The following is a 19,697-nucleotide window of genomic DNA, read 5'->3' as shown; positions in this document are numbered from 1 at the left end:
TACCAATGCAGGCCCCTTGTCCTGCTTTTCTGTGAGTTCTGATCCTGACTTTGATCGTGAAGAAATGCTTTGCTTCCATCTTGATACTGAAAAATAGCCTGTAGCTAAGGGTGTCGCAATTACAAGCTTGCATGTAGCAACTGTCGTCATTCACTGACCCAGTTCTCTGCCAGGTGGTTTGGGTTGTTCAACAGGGCTGGCCAGATAAACCACTAAGTTGGGCTTTGGACCCCCTGCATGACTATTTTTCATTATGGTATCACCTCTCTGTTTTTGAAGGAGTTCTTCTGTTGCCCAAGGAAGACCCCTCTCCCAGAAAGTCATTCCTGCTGCATTATGGGACTAGGTTCTATGCCTTCTCCACCAGGGCCATTGGGTAGTTTCGTGCACTAAACTGTTAGCTAGGAGACATGTTTTTTGCCCAGGGACTTATGGCAAAATTGTCCATTTTGTCACAGCTTGTAAGCACTGTGCCTGACAACAGACAGCTACAGGGTGTCTCTGTCCCCCTAGCCCACTTCACACCAGCCATGAGAATGCATTCAAGTAGACTCTGCTGGTCCCTTCTTGAACTCATATTGACTCTTTGACTGTGGATGCATTTTCCCAGTTCCCTTACATTCTTAGGAATGCACCAACATCAGCTGAGGTCACAATTCAAATGCTTTTGCAGGCTTTTTCTATTAAGATGTTGCCTTCTACCTAAGCTTCCAATAATGAGTCCCAGTTCATTTCTCATACCTTTCACCTTTCAACTGTTTTGTTCCTGTCATGGCATTCATCATGTTACGGCTCCACCATTCCATCCTCAATCAAATTGTGAGGCAAAATGACTAGTGAGTACATTCAAGTCCCAAATGAAAAAGTTTGTAGTGGATTCTTTGGCAGACGACCCTCTTTTCCGTTTTCTGAGTACCTATCACTTCATGCCTGCGGCGGGGGGGGGGGGGGGGGGGGGGGGGGGGGAGCAGTATCTGGCTGTGTTGCTTCTTGGCCGGCAGCCACACATGCTCCACCACCTTCTGCAGTCTGCGCTGCACCTGCTGCAGTCAGCTACACGCCGCGATCACCGATGTGGGCACAAGGGTTTGGTTGGCGGCCCAAGTGGAGACCAGCCACTGTTGTCCGCTGCCGCGCACACCGTCTTTGTGACATCCGTATGACTGATGGGCTGGTTGCGCATCACTTTGACCAGTTGCGGTCCCGTTCGCCAGTGGAAGCTACTGGTTCACAGATGCGGCCCCATCGCCACTGCCCACCCTGCCGCCCTCCGTCTCAAGCCTATTGTTGTCTGCTGTCAAAGTGCCCCTGTCCCAGTGGATGCCTCTTCCACATATGGCACTAGGCACCAGTCCATTGCTGGCCTCAAGCCCATTGCCACAGCCCCTGTTCCAGTTGAGCCATCTCCACCAGCCCCCTCACCATCATCTGATGACAATGCAGAGATGGCAATGGCACTCTCCTCCCCGGTACTGTCATTGAGCATACTGCAGGCCCACCGCCCTCAAGCATGCCTGCATCCCCACACGTTCCAGCCCTATGCTTTGTTGTCCACCAGTACACTGTGTCTCACCCCCACCTTGGCAGTGGCTGCTGCTGTTTCGGATCCGCTGGACGTGTCTCACATTGGACCGCCAGCATCTCCTCCATCACCTGGGTGGCCAATTCACACCACTAGTGCATGTGAGTGCGTCGAGTCTAGTGTTGCCACGCAAAAATTCTCTGCCACGCCGTCTACTGGCTGTCCGCATCTATATCCACAATGAGCAGCGCTGACTGACACCCTCTCTGTTCTAGTTTGTTTTGTGTCTTGTTATGTGTGGAGTCATGAGAGACTTACTTTTGTTATTGTTCAGAGGGTTATGAATAAAGCCATAACTATGTTACTTGGATCGGTTTGTGTATTACTTGGTTACAACAATCCCCATTTAGATTGCACTTTTGGTGGACATACAACCAAAAAACTATAAAATGAATCATAAGCATCTTTCACTTTCTGAAAGTTTAATTTTCTATGTAAGTGTCTTAAACACATCTATGTTCCACTGTAGTATGGAAGCCACCTACGCTATAAGGTCTTCCATTGTCATTCCACCGAAATGAGCAGGCTGTAGTAGAGGGACTTTTTGGCTTTAGACTGTGTAGAATGGTTGCAAGTGCCCTATCACACAAAACTAGAGTTGCTTGAGCTGATAGCTTTCAGCTGGGGCTTCTGAGAATGTTCCCATCTGCCGAGCAAAACAGGTCAAAATAAATCTAGTATGTAGTATGGGACCTGAGGCTTGATAAGTACATTGATAACACATTGTTTGTTACTGTTCTTGCACATGTGGTGAAATTATTTGCTTTTCCTTGACTGCTTCCAGGAGAGAAATAATGATGTTGACACATTCTATCATTACTGCTCATTCTGTTCTGGACCTATCAGTAGATTTGTGCAGTTACATGCACCTGCAAACACCTGTGAATGTTTTGTTATGTTTATCTGCATTATGTATATTACTGTTACTGCATAAGCGAACACAGGTACAATTCTGAATGTATAAGCAGGTGCATTGTGGTAGGAGCCACGCAGGTGCCTCCCCATTGTTTCATCTCAAGAGCCATCTAGTTCAGTGGAGCACAGCTCACTCAGAGATAAGCATTTTTATATAGAGATCTGTGAGATCCTCACCATCCGGGCAGTGTAGTACCAGAAACTTCTCATTCTAACATCATTTTACCCATAACTACAGTTGATGAAATATTGCTGAAGTTCACAGTGGTAGTGAAGACTACATTAAAGCTAAAGAACACTGTATTCATCAAGTCCAAACATAGTATTTGTTACCTGAACTTTCTAAGGTGCCCATCATTTAGCGTCACCCAGCACTCCACAGATGTAACCCTTACTTGAATCTTTCTCTCTGCCCCATGCATAAACAGTCTCTTTTCCGAGTGTGTTTCTATAAAATGAAATTCTTTCAATATCATCACATTGCTGGATATGCTGTGGCCACTTGAAATGAATGAATGAGTCATGGCATGATTGTGATATTTTGTATACAACAATGTACCATCCTTCTGCCTTTACTGGCGTGAACAGATAACAAAAATGTAACCATGGTTTTTAATCCCGATTTTATCAGTTAACTTTTTCCACACTATTCCACAATCTTACTCTGCATTTATCTCTGAATTTCCAATACACTTGCCTCTAATAACCTGAATTTCACTGAATTATACTATCACAGGAGAGTAATACTGCAAGCTGACGATTAACAGAAAAAGGATAAAACAAAAAAGTACAACAGACTATGCACATTTTCAATAATCATGTAAAGCAATATTACTTAAAGTAATGAAGTTCTCTCTTTTCCAGTACTTCCATGCATTATGTCACAGATACATATCCTCCAAGCAGCCATTATTTATGTTTTTCATCTCCTTCAGCCTGGCATGCTCATACAAACACCTCAAAACCCTTTATCTGTCATTTTCACAGATTCTCATTTTATTTTTGATTGCTTGGTTGTGTAGTGGACTAGAAGTTTAATGTCCTCGGTGAATGAATGAATGCATAACATTTCTGTGGTAATAGCTAATTGTCATTCTTTGAATCAGTGGCTAACGTTTTAACCTTCAGGGCAGAAAAATTCATTTTCCACATGCATCCTCACCCATTAAGAATGCCTTCAGCTTAGGGTATATATCTATAAACACAGATGATGTGACTTACTGAACGAATGTGCTGGCAGGTCGATAGACACACAAACAAACACAAACATAGACATGAGATTCAAGCTTTCGCAACAAACTGTTGCCTCATCAGGAAAGAGGGAAGGAGAGGGAAAGACGAAAGGATGTGGGTTTTAAGGGAGAGGGTAAGGAGTCATTCCAATTCCGGGAGCGGAAAGACTTACCTCAGGGGGAAAGAAGGGGTATACACTGCGCGCGCGCGCGCGCGCACACACACACACACACACACACACACACACACAAGCAGACATTTCTGCTTGTCTGCTTGTGTCTGTGTATGTGCGGATGGATATGTGTGTGTGTGCGCGAGTGTATACCCCTTCTTTCCCCTTAAAGGTAAGTCTTTCCGCTCCCGGGATTGGAATGACTCCTTACCCTCTCCCTTAAAACCCACATCCTTTCGTCTTTCCCTCTCCTTCCCTCTTTCCTGATGAGGCAACAGTTTGTTGTGAAAGCTTGAATTTCGTGTGTGTGTTTGTGTGTATCAACCTGCCAGCACTTTCGTTCAGTAAGTCACATCATCTGTGTTTTTAGATATATTTTTCCCACGTGGAATGTTTCCCTCTATTTTATATATATATATATATATAAATCTGCTTGTGTCTGTATATGTGTGGATGGATATGGGTGTGTGTGCGAGTGTATACCCGTCCTTTTTTCCCCTTAAGGTAAGTCTTTCCGCTCCCGGGATTGGAATAACTCCTTACCCTCTCCCTTAAAACCCACTTCCTTTCATCTTTCCCTCTCCTTCCCTCTTTCCTGATGAGGCAACAGTTTGTTGCGAAAGCTTGAATTTTGTGTGTATGTATGTGTCTGTCTGTGTTTCTATCGAACTGCCAGCGCTTTCGTATGGTAAGTCACATCATCTTTGTTTTAAATGCAGAATTAAGCATGTTTTCAAATTCTGTTAGAACCTTGTTGAAAATGAAATATGTCAAAAACCTTGTGAACTTTTCTGTATATGTGCCAAGTAAGTGCTGAACATGACAAGACTAAAATATGCTACAAGAAAAAGAACTCTAGAAGCAACTCACTGTGAGGAGGCAGTTAAACTGACTGCAATTACTTTCGCTAAAATCAAACATCAGTAAAGAGAATCACATGTAGTAATCACATTGCAAGAATAGTAAACTTTATTTGAGCCTAGAACAAATAGTACACTATTGTGGTGAAGAAAAGTTAACTCTTGCAGCTTGCGCCACTTTTGAGTCAAGCTTCCTATTGGAAGCACCATAAATCAGGCTGAAAGAGCTTGTAAATGAAAAGGGGAAAAGTGAGTAACTGCTGGCGGAATTCTGGATAAATTAAATACAGTGGTGGTTATCTGGAAGCTAATGTTGGAAATCCACACTTGATGCTCAGTCATAAAATAGATTTAGTCCCTCATCAGTACTCATTGCAGCAGAGCACAATTTCTTTTGTTTATGACAGCTCTTTAATTCTCAGTAACACATACTTTTCAAATAGCTCAAATGTAAGATTATGCAATATGATTTCAGAACATTTAGTATGATTGACCTCCTTTTGTGTTCTCAGTTAATTTTTATTTCATTTATTTATTTAACCCAATTGATTTGGGCCATGGTTTCACACATACAGTACTTCGTTCTACATGATAGTTGCCTAAGAAATTAAAATCTTAATATAACAATTAATATTAAAATGATGTGTGTCTACAGTGCCAATATGAGTAAATAATATTGACTATGTACTAACAAAATTAATATTGGCACGACTTGTACTGCTGCTGCCACTAACACTGGTAACAGAAATAATAATGACAATAATAATTGTGGCAGATATAAAAGGAATTTACAGGTGTACAAAATAGAAGTTCCTGGTATTGCAAGTTCTGGGCAAATGAAATTTAAGAAGACTGCACCGGCTAAGAATACTGGGAAATGAGGAAGATCTGCTTGGAAAGAAGAATGTACCAGGGTAACAAAGGTGTACAGGGACAATGGTAATCATTACTGCTGCATTAGTAAATCTGTCATTAACTGTCTTCTGAAGCTGGAGACATTATTCACTTCTCTAACAAAATGAGTGAGTTTATTCGAGTTGGGTTTGTGGTATTGAGGACGACTTCAAGAAAGTGGCTAAATTATGGGGTGGGACAGAAAAGATTTTGCTCTGACGGGATGGGTACTTCTGCCATATTGTTCAGACAAGAGTGTGAAGGTTGAGGAGAGATATGAGGGACAGTGTATATTAACAGAAAAGCAGCGAATCCAAATGTAATGAAATCTCTGCACTTGTCTGCATGCAGCCAGGAGAGCTGTGTATATAATGGGGAAATATGATCAAAGAGTCCAATATCACAAATATAATTAATGCATGCATTCATAGCCAGTTCCAGGCACCGTGAGCTTTTCTGAGAGAGGTCATGCATGAAGACATTGCTGTAATCAGTAACTGGAAGCATAAGTGTTTTGACAAGTTTCTTTTTCAGGTCAAAAGGGAAGAGCTTTCTACATTTTTCTAGGGCACAGAGATTACCTGATGCCATCTTGCAATTGCAGTTACACACTCGGTCGAATTTACACTTTCATCTATTATTACTCCTAGACCCTTTGCTAAAGGGGAGAAGTTGATATTTGTCCCGTTTATGGTTACAAGAAAGTGGGGACTCCTGATATTTCGGGCTAATGAGCCTACAATGACCATCCAGAACTACTTGGATTTTGAATGGATTGAGCTTTAACCCTATATCCTGCACCCCCTTTTGATAATTCACAGAGGTCAGTACTGAGATTCTTGATAGCTGTCTTCATGTTCACTGGTTTTGCACATACATAGATACAACCAGAGGTCACCAGCTTACACATGGTATTTACAGTAGGACAAAACTGATGACATATTACAGCACACAATGAAAAAGAGTATAGAATCTAATACCGAGCCCTGAGGGACACCTGGTATTACCTGCCTCTATTGTGACTTTATGACACCAGGCATGACACACTGCTGGTGAGACATCAGGTATGAGCAAAACCATTGCATGGCACTAGGCAAGAAATTTAGGCTACTAAGTCTGGCAAGTAAAATGTGCAAGTCAACAATGTCAAAGGCTTTGTTGAAGTCTAAGAAGCACATTATAGTAGCCTCTTGTGCATCCATGGTAAGATTCAGGTCATCTGTTGCTTTTATTAAGGCAGAAATTGTGCTGCAGTATTTACAGAAACCTGACTGGTATTTGTCTAGCACACTGTTTATGGTTATGCAGTTTGTTAACTAGTCATGGACTAAATATTCTAAGCCCTGAATGGTGCAGGAAGAATGCAAAGAGGTTGGTAATCAGAGGGTGCTTAGCAAAGTTCTTTTTTTTTGTGGTGACTTAATTAGTGCCTGTTTCGAGGCCTCAGGAAGAACACTTGTGGTGTAGGAGTGGTTGAAAATATCTGTTATACTGACAGGAGGTGCTGATATGATATGCATGACTTTTTTTTGCTTTTTTCTAAGTATTGCAAGCAATTTGCTTTAGATAGAATTTTTTGTAGCCACAGCTGTTTATCTCTGTGAAGTAATCAATGAGTCTCTCTTATTTGTGGTTCAATTGTCACTGTAGGTTATGTGAAATACCGATTCACTTCTTCGACTGGGACAATGGGTAAGCTGCAGCTTTTACTTTGCCTATACCAGGACCATGCAGGTTTTTACATAGGATGGCTGTCTATTTCTGTTGGGGTTAATAAATGGGTATGCCTGAGGATAGCACATGTCATTTTACTGATTTATCACTGTATGAAAAGTTCTTCCTTTCTCCATCACTCACTACAATCATCGTTCTAGCATTTTTATTTTGTGACTGCCAACTGAAGTTCAATACTTAAAGCAATTCATGACACACAGTTACATGAGGATTTAATGTATTACGGTCAGTTTCAGTCACTGGCCATAATCTTCGTATCTGCATAAATACATATTTACTTTATTTATTTATTTATTTTCAATTTCAGTGTCTGTGATGGTGGTCAATGATAGAAACCAAATATAGAAAATTGAATGCTCATGCATCCTGTGTCTCTCAGAATTTTTTGAAACCCTGTTTCAATAACGAGCGAAAATTGTGGTAAACTCTTGAGAATATGTCTTTACAGAGGCTCTTCAATGAAGCTTTAAACATGGTATAACCTACAATTCCTGACGATTCATGTTATATTTATTTGTAATGCAGCAGCAATAACACCAAGGCTAACTGGTGCATTCAGTATCAAGAGGCTACTATTTTCAGATACAACTGGAATTCTGTAACACACCAAGTAGACAATCCGACACCCTGTACAATAAAGTCAACACGTACATAAGGAATACCCAATCAGACCTGAATATAGATGGTACTCTGTTAAAAAAGACAATCCAACAGAATTTATATGGAGGGCAAGATCTTGGCGGAAAACACAGGAAGGTTTGCAGCTTATCAGCATCTGGTGTGAAGATTAGCTAGTAAAACGACAAAAAGATCGAAAAATTTTTTATTATACCATACACAGTACACGTATGTATTTATTACCAGTCATGTCTAATGTGGAAGCATTACTGCCCGGTGTCATGTGATGGAACAACCACATACATCTTATTGGTAAGGCAGATATAAGTGAGGCACTGAGTCGTCGTTAGGTACATAAACAAGACAGAGAATGTTTTTAGCATTTAGATGAATTATTTTTCAGATCTACGCAGTACATACCTACACCTACATAGTTATATTGCCTCAACTGCCTATGACGTACTGGGTAGAGTTGTACTGTTGGAACAATGTAATCAGGCAGGATGGTGTAGGCATGCAGTTATATGTGGTATCTGTACTCTAGCTCTGAAACAGGATTCGCCTGAAAATTGGTAATATTCTTACACTGGTTTATGTGCCTATCAACAATTCAGTGTGTCAATTATTTAATGAATCATTACCTTCACTCCTTTCATTAGATATCAGGCTAATATCCATAACAAAAATTCTAACAAAACTTAGCTCATACACTTGTGAGCAGTACTGTGTCAGAGATTTTCACCAGGGAGGGTTAACAGAACCTAGTGAGAAGGTATGAAGAGAACCAGTGCAATAGATGATGAGTTTACTTGTCCACAGAGACAATCAGTACATTCTATAAGAAAAGACAAACAGACATCATTCAACACAAAAAGAATTCCTCTTGAAATTCATAGAATTTGCCTTTCATAAGGAGCCAAGAAATATCCTGTTATTTTTCACGAACACATGAGGGTGATATAAAAGTATACTGCTAGCCATTCACACTGTTGTTGTTGTTGTGGTCTTCAGTCCTGAGACTGGTTTGATGCAGCTCTCCATGCTACTCTATCCTGTGCAAGCTTTTTCATCTCCCAGTACCTACTGCAACCTACATCCTTCTGAATCTGCTTAGTGTATTCATCTCTTGGTCTCCCTCTACGATTTTTACCCTCCACGCTGCCCTCCAATACTAAATTGGTGATCCCTTGATGCCTCAGAACATGTCCTACCAACCGATCCCTTCTTCTGGTCAAGTTGTGCCACAAACTTCTCTTCTCCCCAATCCTATTCAATACTTCCTCATTAGTTATGTGATCTACCCATCTAATCTTCAGCATTCTTCTGTAGCACCACATTTCGAAAGCTTCTATTCTCTTCTTGTCCAAACTATTTATCGTCCATGTTTCACTTCCATACATGGCTACACTCCATACGAATACTTTCAGAAATGACTTCCTGACACTTAAATCTATACTGGATGTTAACAAATTTCTCTTCTTCAGAAACGCTTTCCTTGCCATTGCCAGCCTACATTTTATATCCTCTCTACTTCGACCATCATCAGTTATTTTGCTCCCCAAATAGCAAAACTCCTTTACTACTTTAAGTGCCTCATTTCCTAATCTAATTCCCTCAGCATCACCCGACTTAATTAGACTACATTCCATTATCCTTGTTTTGCTTTTGTTGATGTACATCTTATATCCTACTTTCAAGACACTGTCCATTCCATTCAACTGCTCTTCCAAGTCCTTTGCTGTCTCCGACAGAATTACAATGTCATCGGCGAACCTCAAAGTTTTTATTTCTTCTCCATGAATTTTAATACCTACTCCGCATTTTTCTTTTGTTTCCTTTATTGCTTGCTCAATATACAGATTGAACAACATCGGGGACAGGCTACAACCCTGTCTTACTCCCTTCCCAACCACTGCTTCCCTTTCATGTCCCTCGACTCTTATAACTGCCATCTGGTTTCTGTACAAATTGTAAATAGCCTTTCGCTCCCTGTATTTTACCCCTGCCACCTTTAGAATTTGAAAGAGAGTATTCCAGTCAACATTGTCAAAAGCTTTCTCTAAGTCTACAAATGCTAGAAACGTAGGTTTGCCTTTCCTTAATCTTTCTTCTAAGATAAGTCGTAAGGTCAGTATTGCCTCACGTGTTCCAGTGTTTCTACGGAATCCAAACTGATCTTCCCCGAGGTTGGCTTCTACTAGTTTTTCCATTCGTCTGTAAAGAATTCGTGTTAGTATTTTGCAGCTGTGACTTATTAAGCTGATAGTTCGGTAATTTTCACATCTGTCAACACCTGCTTTCTTTGGGATTGGAATTATTATATTCTTCTTGAAGTCTGAGGGTATTTCGCCTGTTTCATACATCTTGCTCACCAGATGGTAGAGTTTTGTCAGGATTGGCTCTCCCAAGGCCGTCAGTAGTTCCAATGGAATATTGTCTACTCCGGGGGCCTTGTTTCGACTCAGGTCTTTCAGTGCTCTGTCAAACTCTTCACGCAGTATCATATCTCCCATTTCATCTTCATCTACACTACGCACTATTAAAGTGAAAACAAGGGGGTATTGGCAACCATGTATGTTGCATCATGCACTGGACAATGACTTTCACATTAAAAAATACCAGTGACTGCTGGAACAATTTCAACAAATTGTTTAAATACATGTAGATGTGCCAGTGCCCTGGTTAAGGTACAAGCAATTTTCAGCTCAATAAGTAATTTTCTTAGCAATTGCTTTTACTTTTAAGAAAACCTACTATGCTGAAACCCTGGATGTGCTACAAAGGACACAGCAGTATAAAGCATGTGTGTTCTTAGGCTTTCCCGGCGAATTAACTGTTTGTACTGTTCTTGGGTCTCCAGCCGGGTGCAGCCGTTTTCAAACCACGATATTTCGACAGCAATCCTTGCCGTCATCTTCAGGTGTTACCTGCAGACTGAGCGTCTCCGCTGAATCTCCTCCCCTTTATACTCTGATCGCTCCCCACACCTTCCCCCGCGTCATGCCGCGTGCGGCACTGCGTGGAGCGGTGGTGGGGAGGGGCGGGCTGCTGGCTGCGAACTGTGGACCATCAGATGTCCTGTGGCCTTCGGCACGAGCGGAAGTCGTTTTGGGTCGGCGCTGTGCTTTTAGTTGGCTGAGTGCTGAGTCCCAGGCATTGCTGAGGTTGAACCCGGCGTCTCTGTTGACCAGCCCATCAGCTACACGTATTTCAATCACCTCCTTCAAGACGAGGCCTGCCGTAAAACTTCCGTTTTTGCGTACTCCGTAGTATATCCAGTATCCATGTAACGTTCTGCAACCGCAGATTTTGTAGGCTGCTTCAGTTCAGTGTGCCTTCTGTGTTCCTGGCATCTTTCTTCAATTGTCCGTACAGTTTGCCCGATGTATGCCTTACCGCATTTAACAGAATACGGTAAACACCCGGTTTGTGGAGCAACAGGCCATTTTTTACTGTACCTAGCAGGGCACGCGTTTTCGGAGGTGGGCAGAAGACACATCTGATGTTACACCTATTCTGCCGATTTTGTTGGATACTCTGGCAGTGTAAGGCACATATGCCGTTGTCTTCTCGTCCTCTTCGTTCTCTCTCTGCTGGGCTTGTGCATTCTGCCTGAAAGCATGTCAAATTTGACTCTCGTTATATCTGTTCTTCTTGAAAACATCCTTAAGGTCATTAGGTTCTCCTTGTAGGCTTTCCTCATCCGATATATCGCGGGCCCTGTGTAATAGTGTTTGCCGTACACCCTCACACTGTGGAGGATGATGGCAGCTGGTAGCATGGAGATACAGATCAGTGTTGGTTTCTTTCCTGTATACACTGTGTCCCAAGGTGCCATCTGCTTTGCACTTGACTAGGACGTCCAGAAACGGGAGTTCACCATTCTCCTCCACCTCCATGGTGAATTTGATGTTAGGATGCAGAGAATTCAGATGGAGAAACTCTTCAAGTTTTTCTCTTCCATGCGGCCATATCACAAATGTGTCATCAACATATCTGTAAAAGCACATAGGCTTCAGTGCTGCAGTTTCCAGTGCCTTCTCTTCGAAGTCCTCCATAAACAAGTTTGCTACCACTGGTGACAGGGGACACCCCATGGCAACACCATCCATTTGTTCATAATAGTTTCTATCGAAGAGAAAGAATGTTGATGTGAGGACACATTCGAAAAGATTAGTCATTGTCGGGTTGAATTTCTCCCTAATTAACTTAAGAGCTCTCTCGCCTTCCTGATGCGGTGCCGTGACCACAGCGTAATACTGACATTCGCAAGGATTACCCATCACATAAACACCATGGCTGCCGACCGGATCACAAGAAAAGCTAGTCTGGCACTTGTAAGGGAAAGGATCCGGTACACCAGTCGGCGGCTAGACACGACATCTAAGGAATTACTCGCACTCCACTTAGAGATGGCTTGTTTGCTCTCGCCCGATTCCTGGGAGTGGGTCAACACTGTCTCTTGGGCTCATGCGGACCTGTCTCAACACAGTGCCACTTCTAAACAAGTCTCCAAGTTCCAACGTCTGGCAGCCAGAGAACAACAGGCACAAGAAGTGCAACGACGAACCGTAATCAACTTCACCGGGAAGGAATTGACGGCGCAGCAAAATCAGTTCCGGAAAAGGGATTAAATTTCACACCAACACAGACCACTATACGCATCACAGGCTTCATCAGTGGTATAGAACAAGTAATTTCCACCCTTCCCAGCAAAAAAGCAAAAGAGATACGTCGGGAAACATGCCATGTGATTACCAAAGCCACTAACAAGGCCGAACATCACGTAAGCAGAAAGAGCTGCCATTCAAGAACTACGGAATGATCCTAAAATAGATATTTTACCCGCGGATAAAGGAAATGTTGCCATGGGGTGTCACGTCACAAGTGGTAGCAAACTTGTTTAAGGAGGACTTCGAAGGGAAGGCACTGGAAACTCCAGCACCGAAGCCTATGTGCTTTTACAGATATGTTGATGACACATTTGTGATATGGCCGCATGGAAGAGAAAAACTTGAAGAGTTTCTCCAACATCTGAATTCTCTGCATCCTAACATCAAATTCACCATGGAGGTGGAGGAGAATGGTGAACTCCCGTTTCTGGACGTCCTAGTCAAGTGCAAAGCAGATGGCACCTTGGGACACAGTGTATACAGGAAAGAAACCAACACTGATCTGTATCTCCACGCTACCAGCTGCCATCATCCTCCACAGTGTGAGGGTGTACGGCAAACACTGTTACACAGGGCCCGCGATATATCGGATGAGGAAAGCCTACAAGGAGAACCTAATGACCTTAAGGATGTTTTCAAGAAGAACAGATATAACGAGAGTCAAATTTGACATGCTTTCAGGCAGAATGCACAAGCCCAGCAGAGAGAGAATGAAGAGGACAAGAAGACCATGGCGTATGTGCCTTACACCGGCAAAGTATCCCACAAAATCGGCAGAATTCTGGCTTGGTGTAACATCAAATGTGTCTTCCGCCCACCTCCAAAAACGCATGCCCCGCTAGGTACAGTAAAAGATGACCTGTTGCTCCACAAACCGGGTGTTTACCGTATTCCGTGTAAATGCAGTAAGGTATAAATCGGGCAAACTGTACGGACAATCAAAGAAAGATGCCAGGAACATAGAAGGCACACCTAACTGAAGCAGCCTACAAAATCTGCGGTTGCAGAACATTACATGGATACTGGAGATACTATGGAGTACGCGAAAACAGAAGTTTTACAGCAGGCCTCGTCTTTTTGGGACTGTGTTCTGAAGGAGGCAATTGAAATACGTGTAGCTGATGGGCTGATCAACAGAGATGCCGGGTTCAACCTCAGCAAAGCCTGGGACCCAGCACTCAGCCAGCTAAAAGCACAGCACCGACCCAAAGGGACTTCCGCTCCCAACGGAGGCCACAGGATATCTGATGGTCCACAGTTCGCAGCCAGCAGCCCGCCCCTCCCCACCACCACTCCATGCAGCGCCGCGTGCAGCATGATGCGGGGGAAGGGATGGGGAGCGATCAGAGTATAAAGGGGAGGAGATTCAGCGGAGATGCTCAGTCTGCAGGTATCACCTGAAGATGATGGCAAGGAACACTGTCGAAATATCGTGGTTTGAAAACGACTGCACCCTGTTGGAGACCCGAGAACAGTACAAACAATATAAAGCATGTTAAATAATATACAGATACAGCATTTGGTGAGACAAAAAGAAGACACCAATCACACAAAATAATAACAGAGGATCTCAGATCAACAGAGGGAGACCAAAGGTGCATGGTTCATTTCAGTTAACCTGTATTCTCATTCATCCTGGATTTCGCAGGTGTTTACTATTCTTTTTAATCCTTTCCTTTTCCGAGCTCTGAGCTTATACTGCCAAGGAAGGATTTTTCTTTTCTGGATGTATCTTCCCTCTCTTTCATCATCAGTGAAACTAAGAGCACATTCTTTCATTTTACCTGGCTTACCCAAGATTATATTGAAAAGCATATAGTGGAAAACACATTTGGTTTGGTTCATCTACTCAAGGAAGAAAAAATTGAGTATAGAATTCAACGTTACTTATCCTAAAACAATATGTTGTAATGAACAACCAAATAATAATATCTATATCAAAGGGAACAAAAGTTAATACCAGAAATTCTCTCAGATAAGCTCTTTAGCATGAAATACTATGCACTTTGACTTTACTTAACATTCAGTTTATTACACATATAATATTGAACAGTGATTCTTACAGTATATCAGATCATAATTCATCTTAGATATTGTCTTTCCAAGAACACTACAAATTTACAGAGATTCATATCATCTTTAGATGCAGTTTATCATTTAAAATGATATATGAACAAGCCCTTGTTAAGTACATCACAGGTTGAAATTTTATTACAACATGTAAAAAGAATGTTCAAATGCTACAATATATACACACATATCCAGTCTTATCAGGTAAAGCATATGTTTTCTCTGATGAGATGTAACACAGTTGAAATAACACTATAATCTAGTACAGGCAGCAGCTACATCACTAAATAGTCAAAATCATAACACGCATTATATACAACCAAACAGTCCTCACATATCAATTCTGTTTGGAAAAAATCTTTGGTAGGGTTTTCTAATAATTAGGACATTTTCTTCAATTTCATGTACAAATGACTTATTTGTGTAAACACGAATGAAAGAGATATCAGAAGGTGACATTTCATATTAACATAGTTCTATTACTACATCTAGCAATTAAGTAGTAGTTCACCTTCTGGATATAACAACAGAAAGGTCTCAGTAATATGTCAAAGTGTCCATATGTGATAAATGTATGACATATCAGTTATTCAAAGCGTGCAACAATGGTACTATAAAACTAAAAAGTAACTGCTAAAAACAATTACACCCAGAAAACAGTCAAAATTACTTTTAAGAAAAATGAATTTCTGTCATATGTTTCACAAAGTACCATATCAGGCAAGAACAAGATCTTTGTGGGAACATCAGAGATGTCATGAACCTTCTCTGTATTTTTCTTGTTGGATAATAAGCTTATTTTTCTTTCTTGTAACTTTGGTTGTTGGGGATGGTGAAGGGCCCTGAAGCTGTTTAAGATTCTTTTGTGGAATAGCTGCAGCAGGGCTCTCAAGCTGACCTGCTGCATGAGGTTTCCCAGAAACCTGTAACAGAGCTTCTAACTGACAGATCCTCCTCTTCAGCATTTTGTTCTCTTGTCTACACTGACTGATTTCCATGTTCTTTTCGCGTATGGCATTGCCCTCAGGGCCAGAGCTTCCACTCGACTCCTCAGCACAATGTCGTAACATCAGATGTAGTTTCTCCTGATAATCCTTTTCCAGTAAAACTATGTGGCGCTCTGCTTCCAAATGTGACTGGTACAACGAATTTGTAAGTTCATGAATTTTCCATTTCAAAGAATCATTCTGTGCATCTACTTCTGCTAACTGAATTTCCATTTTCTTTCCACTCTCTTTTAAATCAATAACTTTTAGAAAATATTTATGAAGCAAAGAACGCATTTCTACAGTGGAAAGCTTCATTAGATGTGAAATAAGTAGCTCTTCATCTTTCTCTCTGGGAACCTGAGAATAATCTAAATCATGAGATTTTCTTCCACATATCATTTCATTCTTGTATTCAATTGTTGCATCAATGGCCTCAATGGCTTCATCGTGTTCTAATAACTTTCGTTCTTCTAAAGCAGAAAGTTTATTTTCCTTTTTCAATTTATCATAATGACATCTCTGTTCGACAAGACACTCTCTTGTTTTTCGAAGATTTCTTATTTCAATGCGTAGAGCTTCTTTCTCATCTCCATTTTGTTTTTGAATGCTATCAGAATTTTCTTTTGACATTTGTTCCATAAGAGAGGGTTTTGAACTGACATCTGACAAATATCTTACTTTGTTTTTCTCTACACAAAGTTTCTCTTTGAATAATGCTTCCCGTTTTTCCAGTAATGTCTGATGTTCAATTAGCTGTTCTTTAAACTTCTGTGAAGATTCTTGCATATTAGCTAACCTCTTCTCTTCCTCAAAGATCCACTGCAGTCTAATATCATCCCTATCCTTCTGTTCTTCCATTTTATTCAGCTTCGATAACTGTAATTTATACTTCTGCTCTAATTCTTTTATCTTTGTTTGATCTTGAAGTAACTCCTTTTCTAAAACTTCTTTTTGCTTTTCCTCTTTTTTCAGCTGTTTTTCTAATCTTTCCATTTGCCTTTTTGAGAGCAATAGGCTATTCTCCAACTCCAAAATTTTTTTTGCACTTTCACTAGCTATCTGTTTCATCATCTCAATGTCCATGAGGCGTTTCTTGTACTGTACAGCTACTGACTTATGTTTTTCAATTTCTTTCTTATGTTTCAAAAACTCATCAGAGAAGCCATTCTTAGAGAGCAAAATTAATGCATTCTCTGATTGTGCTAATTGTGATCGTGTTTTATAGTATCCTTCTTCAAGCTTCTTTCTTTTTTTCTGAAACCGATGCTTTGCAGAAGATCTCATATCACTATTTTTAATCATATCTGCAATAAACTGTTCTTTGATCTCTATTGTTTTGTGAAGCTCTTCTATTCTTTTATGTGCCTCTTCCAAATCAATAAGAACTTTTCTCATTTGTGATTGCTTCATTTCATTTCCTGCTGCAAGAATTCTTAACTCTTCATATGGAGCAGCTGCATCTTCGCAGGCAACTACTGCTGCTGCCATATCACTGCAGGAAACAGATTTACACCTGTCATAAATATTATCTTCTTCCCAGTCACATTCTTCCTTCACAGGATTCAAATTAAAATCTACATGCTCACAATCATCACTTAATGTCTGTTCTACATTTATATCAAGCACAGCAGTTCTTGGAAAAATGCTCATACGCCGCTTCTGAAGCAGGTTATGGTTTGTGTCCTCAATGCAATTTATCCTATTTTCACAGTATTTCTCTGATTCGTCATTGTACCATTGATTTACATGACAGTTGTCACCTGTCTTAATAAACATGTAGTTAAGTTTTTTAACCCTTTCATCTGTTTCATTTTTAAATTTATCCATGAAATAAGTGAGCCTGTCTACAAATTCTGGGTGCTGAGAATCAGAATCACTTTCTGTATCTGGATCAAAATTTCCATTCTGGTAATGTATATTATTTGTTTCCGCTTCCAAAGACCTGTCTGTCTGTTCATCAAATTCAGTTAACTCATCTATACGCTCCAACACTCTTGCACCACAATCTCTACCACTAACTGAACCATCATGTATAACACATTCTTCACACTCTTGTTTGAGACACAACCATTGTTCTATTTGGTTTTTATCTTCCACTGCCAAAGACGTGTTACTGATAAGTCTACTAAAAAGGTGCTCTGCATTTATTACTAATTTTAACCACTGTGATGCTGCAAATTCCAGTCCAAAAGTATCCCAATCATGTTGTTCAGAAATAACCCCATCATCTGATTCATCAGAAGATGCCCTGTCAATTCCATTACAAAAGGAGACACTGTTTTCAACCATTGCACTCATTTCTATAGTTTAGATTTTTTTCTTATTCTTAACTAGACTCTGTAAATCATTAGTGAAATTTCTTAACACACACACCAACTAGTGTAATACAAAATCATCAAATTTGAACAGAGTTAAATTCGTCAGGGGAGTGTCTAATTTATTATGTTCCATGTTATAAAATTTTGTGCAATCACACGCCTTCCATAAACGTTGTTGTCTACAATGTTTTGAGATGCACACTACAATGCATCAGTCACAACATTCACAAATACGAATACCTTGCTGAAGTAACAGCATATTCATTTCAGATTTTCCTTCCACAATCGTCAAACGCACAGTTTAGGGTGATACTATTACAACAAGCAAACTAACTAGTGCACAAATACATACCTAGAAAGCCCAGAGACGGACTGGGATTTGTACGAATGGCAACTGTTTATATCACCAGCTTCACAGTCAACATACACATCACTCTCATCGATTTCCACATCTGCTTCAGACTTCACAGAAGATAGTTGCGAATGATTTTCTGTCAATGTAGCAATTTTCGGAGTGTCATACGACGGCGGATGGACTCTTTTCTCCTTCGCACTTCTGGATGGACCTTCATTCTGTAAAACCATATTAATCCAATTATCTAAGTCGCAAGTCGTCAAATACTTCTTTCGTGCAACCAATGTAAGGGGAAATAGACTTAAAAATGTCTCATAGTAAATAAAAGCATTACCTTCTCTTCATCGTCAACTAACTGTCTCTTCGTCTCAGAAGGAACTGGTAAGGAAACAGAGCTATTTCTAGCAAACTGACTTAAATTTACGCCAACAGACATCTCTCTTCAACAGCACCACCACATCTTGGGCAGTGTAATGTAAACACCACATACATAAACGTTTCAAAGATATAAAAACAAGTCATAGATCCATGGAGGTAAGATACCTCCATGCATAGAACAGATGAGATATCCACTCTATGGAGTGGTGTTCAAGCGTAACCTTTTATCGATAGAGTTTAAATATCTATGGAGGGAGCATTCGAATGAGCAGAACGAGAATTCAGTCCGCAACATCTACTGCAGCTTAAGTAGCGGGACCTGAGGACGGCGCATTTTAGCCCGTATAGCGCTTCGAGTATTTTGAGTGTTACTACTTCGCTGCTATAGACAAACCACCAACGGAAGTACCGTGAAACTTCATCTACACGTTTTACAGACATCTTAACAACTTGGTATAAAGAACTAAAGTTGGCGTGAAGGTGTGAAGAGCAACGGTATCACGCTTTTTCTCCATAGTATACAATTTATTTACGTTTCTTTCAGTAACGGAATAAGAAGTGGCAGGCAAAATATTTTTTTTAAATTTTCTATATTACTTATTCATATTGTCGAATCTCTATTCTAATTAACAAAGTTACAATGACACTGTAGATAGTGCCGAAGCGTCATGAAAAAAAAAAGCAAAGAATTTGAAGCTATGAAACTCTTACAGTAAAAGGGATAAACAATTTGCGCCACCTTCTTGTCATTTATTATTTTCAATTTAGCTTTATTTACCCTTCTGCTTTTTATAGACAAGTAAAATATCAATAACATTTATTCGTCATCTCACCAGAAGTGCAAAACCAGACACCAGCACAAAAAATAAAAAATACAGAGTCAATTCTCGAACTTTAGGGCAAGTA

At 40.6% G+C, this 19,697-nt stretch overlaps 2 protein-coding genes across 3 annotated transcripts in view; both read right to left on the bottom strand.

The window, feature by feature from the left end:
• The window catches only part of LOC124607449 (DNA mismatch repair protein Msh3-like), a 365,016-nt gene extending 346,044 nt beyond the window's left edge, over positions 1-18,972 (bottom strand). For both annotated transcript variants that reach the window (XR_006978833.1, XM_047139784.1), the window contains exons 1-2: positions 18,748-18,972; positions 18,411-18,631 (exon numbers count right to left, since the gene is read on the bottom strand). Coding sequence is in view for 1 of the 2 variants with exons in the window: in XM_047139784.1 (XP_046995740.1) it covers positions 18,411-18,631; positions 18,748-18,849 (323 nt within the window). In the remaining variant the exon portion in view is untranslated. The remainder of the gene's footprint in view (positions 1-18,410; positions 18,632-18,747) is intronic.
• Positions 14,665-18,549, bottom strand: LOC124607450 (kinesin-like protein costa). Its single transcript, XM_047139785.1, has one exon. It carries the CDS (start codon positions 18,036-18,038, stop codon positions 15,507-15,509), a length of 2,532 nt encoding a protein of 843 aa, XP_046995741.1. The 5' UTR covers positions 18,039-18,549; the 3' UTR covers positions 14,665-15,506.
• Positions 18,973-19,697: the final 725 nt, after the last annotated feature.

This window comes from Schistocerca americana, chromosome 3 (assembly GCF_021461395.2).
Source record: "Schistocerca americana isolate TAMUIC-IGC-003095 chromosome 3, iqSchAmer2.1, whole genome shotgun sequence".
NCBI classification, from domain to species: domain Eukaryota; kingdom Metazoa; phylum Arthropoda; class Insecta; order Orthoptera; family Acrididae; genus Schistocerca; species Schistocerca americana.
The sequence above is the reverse complement of the archived record's forward strand: the minus strand, read 5'-3'. Positions and strand labels throughout refer to the sequence as shown.

Coding starts and splice junctions, on each gene's coding strand:
- LOC124607450 (XM_047139785.1), bottom strand. CDS start 18,038: ATGAGTGCAATGGTTGAAAACAGTGTCTCCTTTTGTAATGGAATTGAC.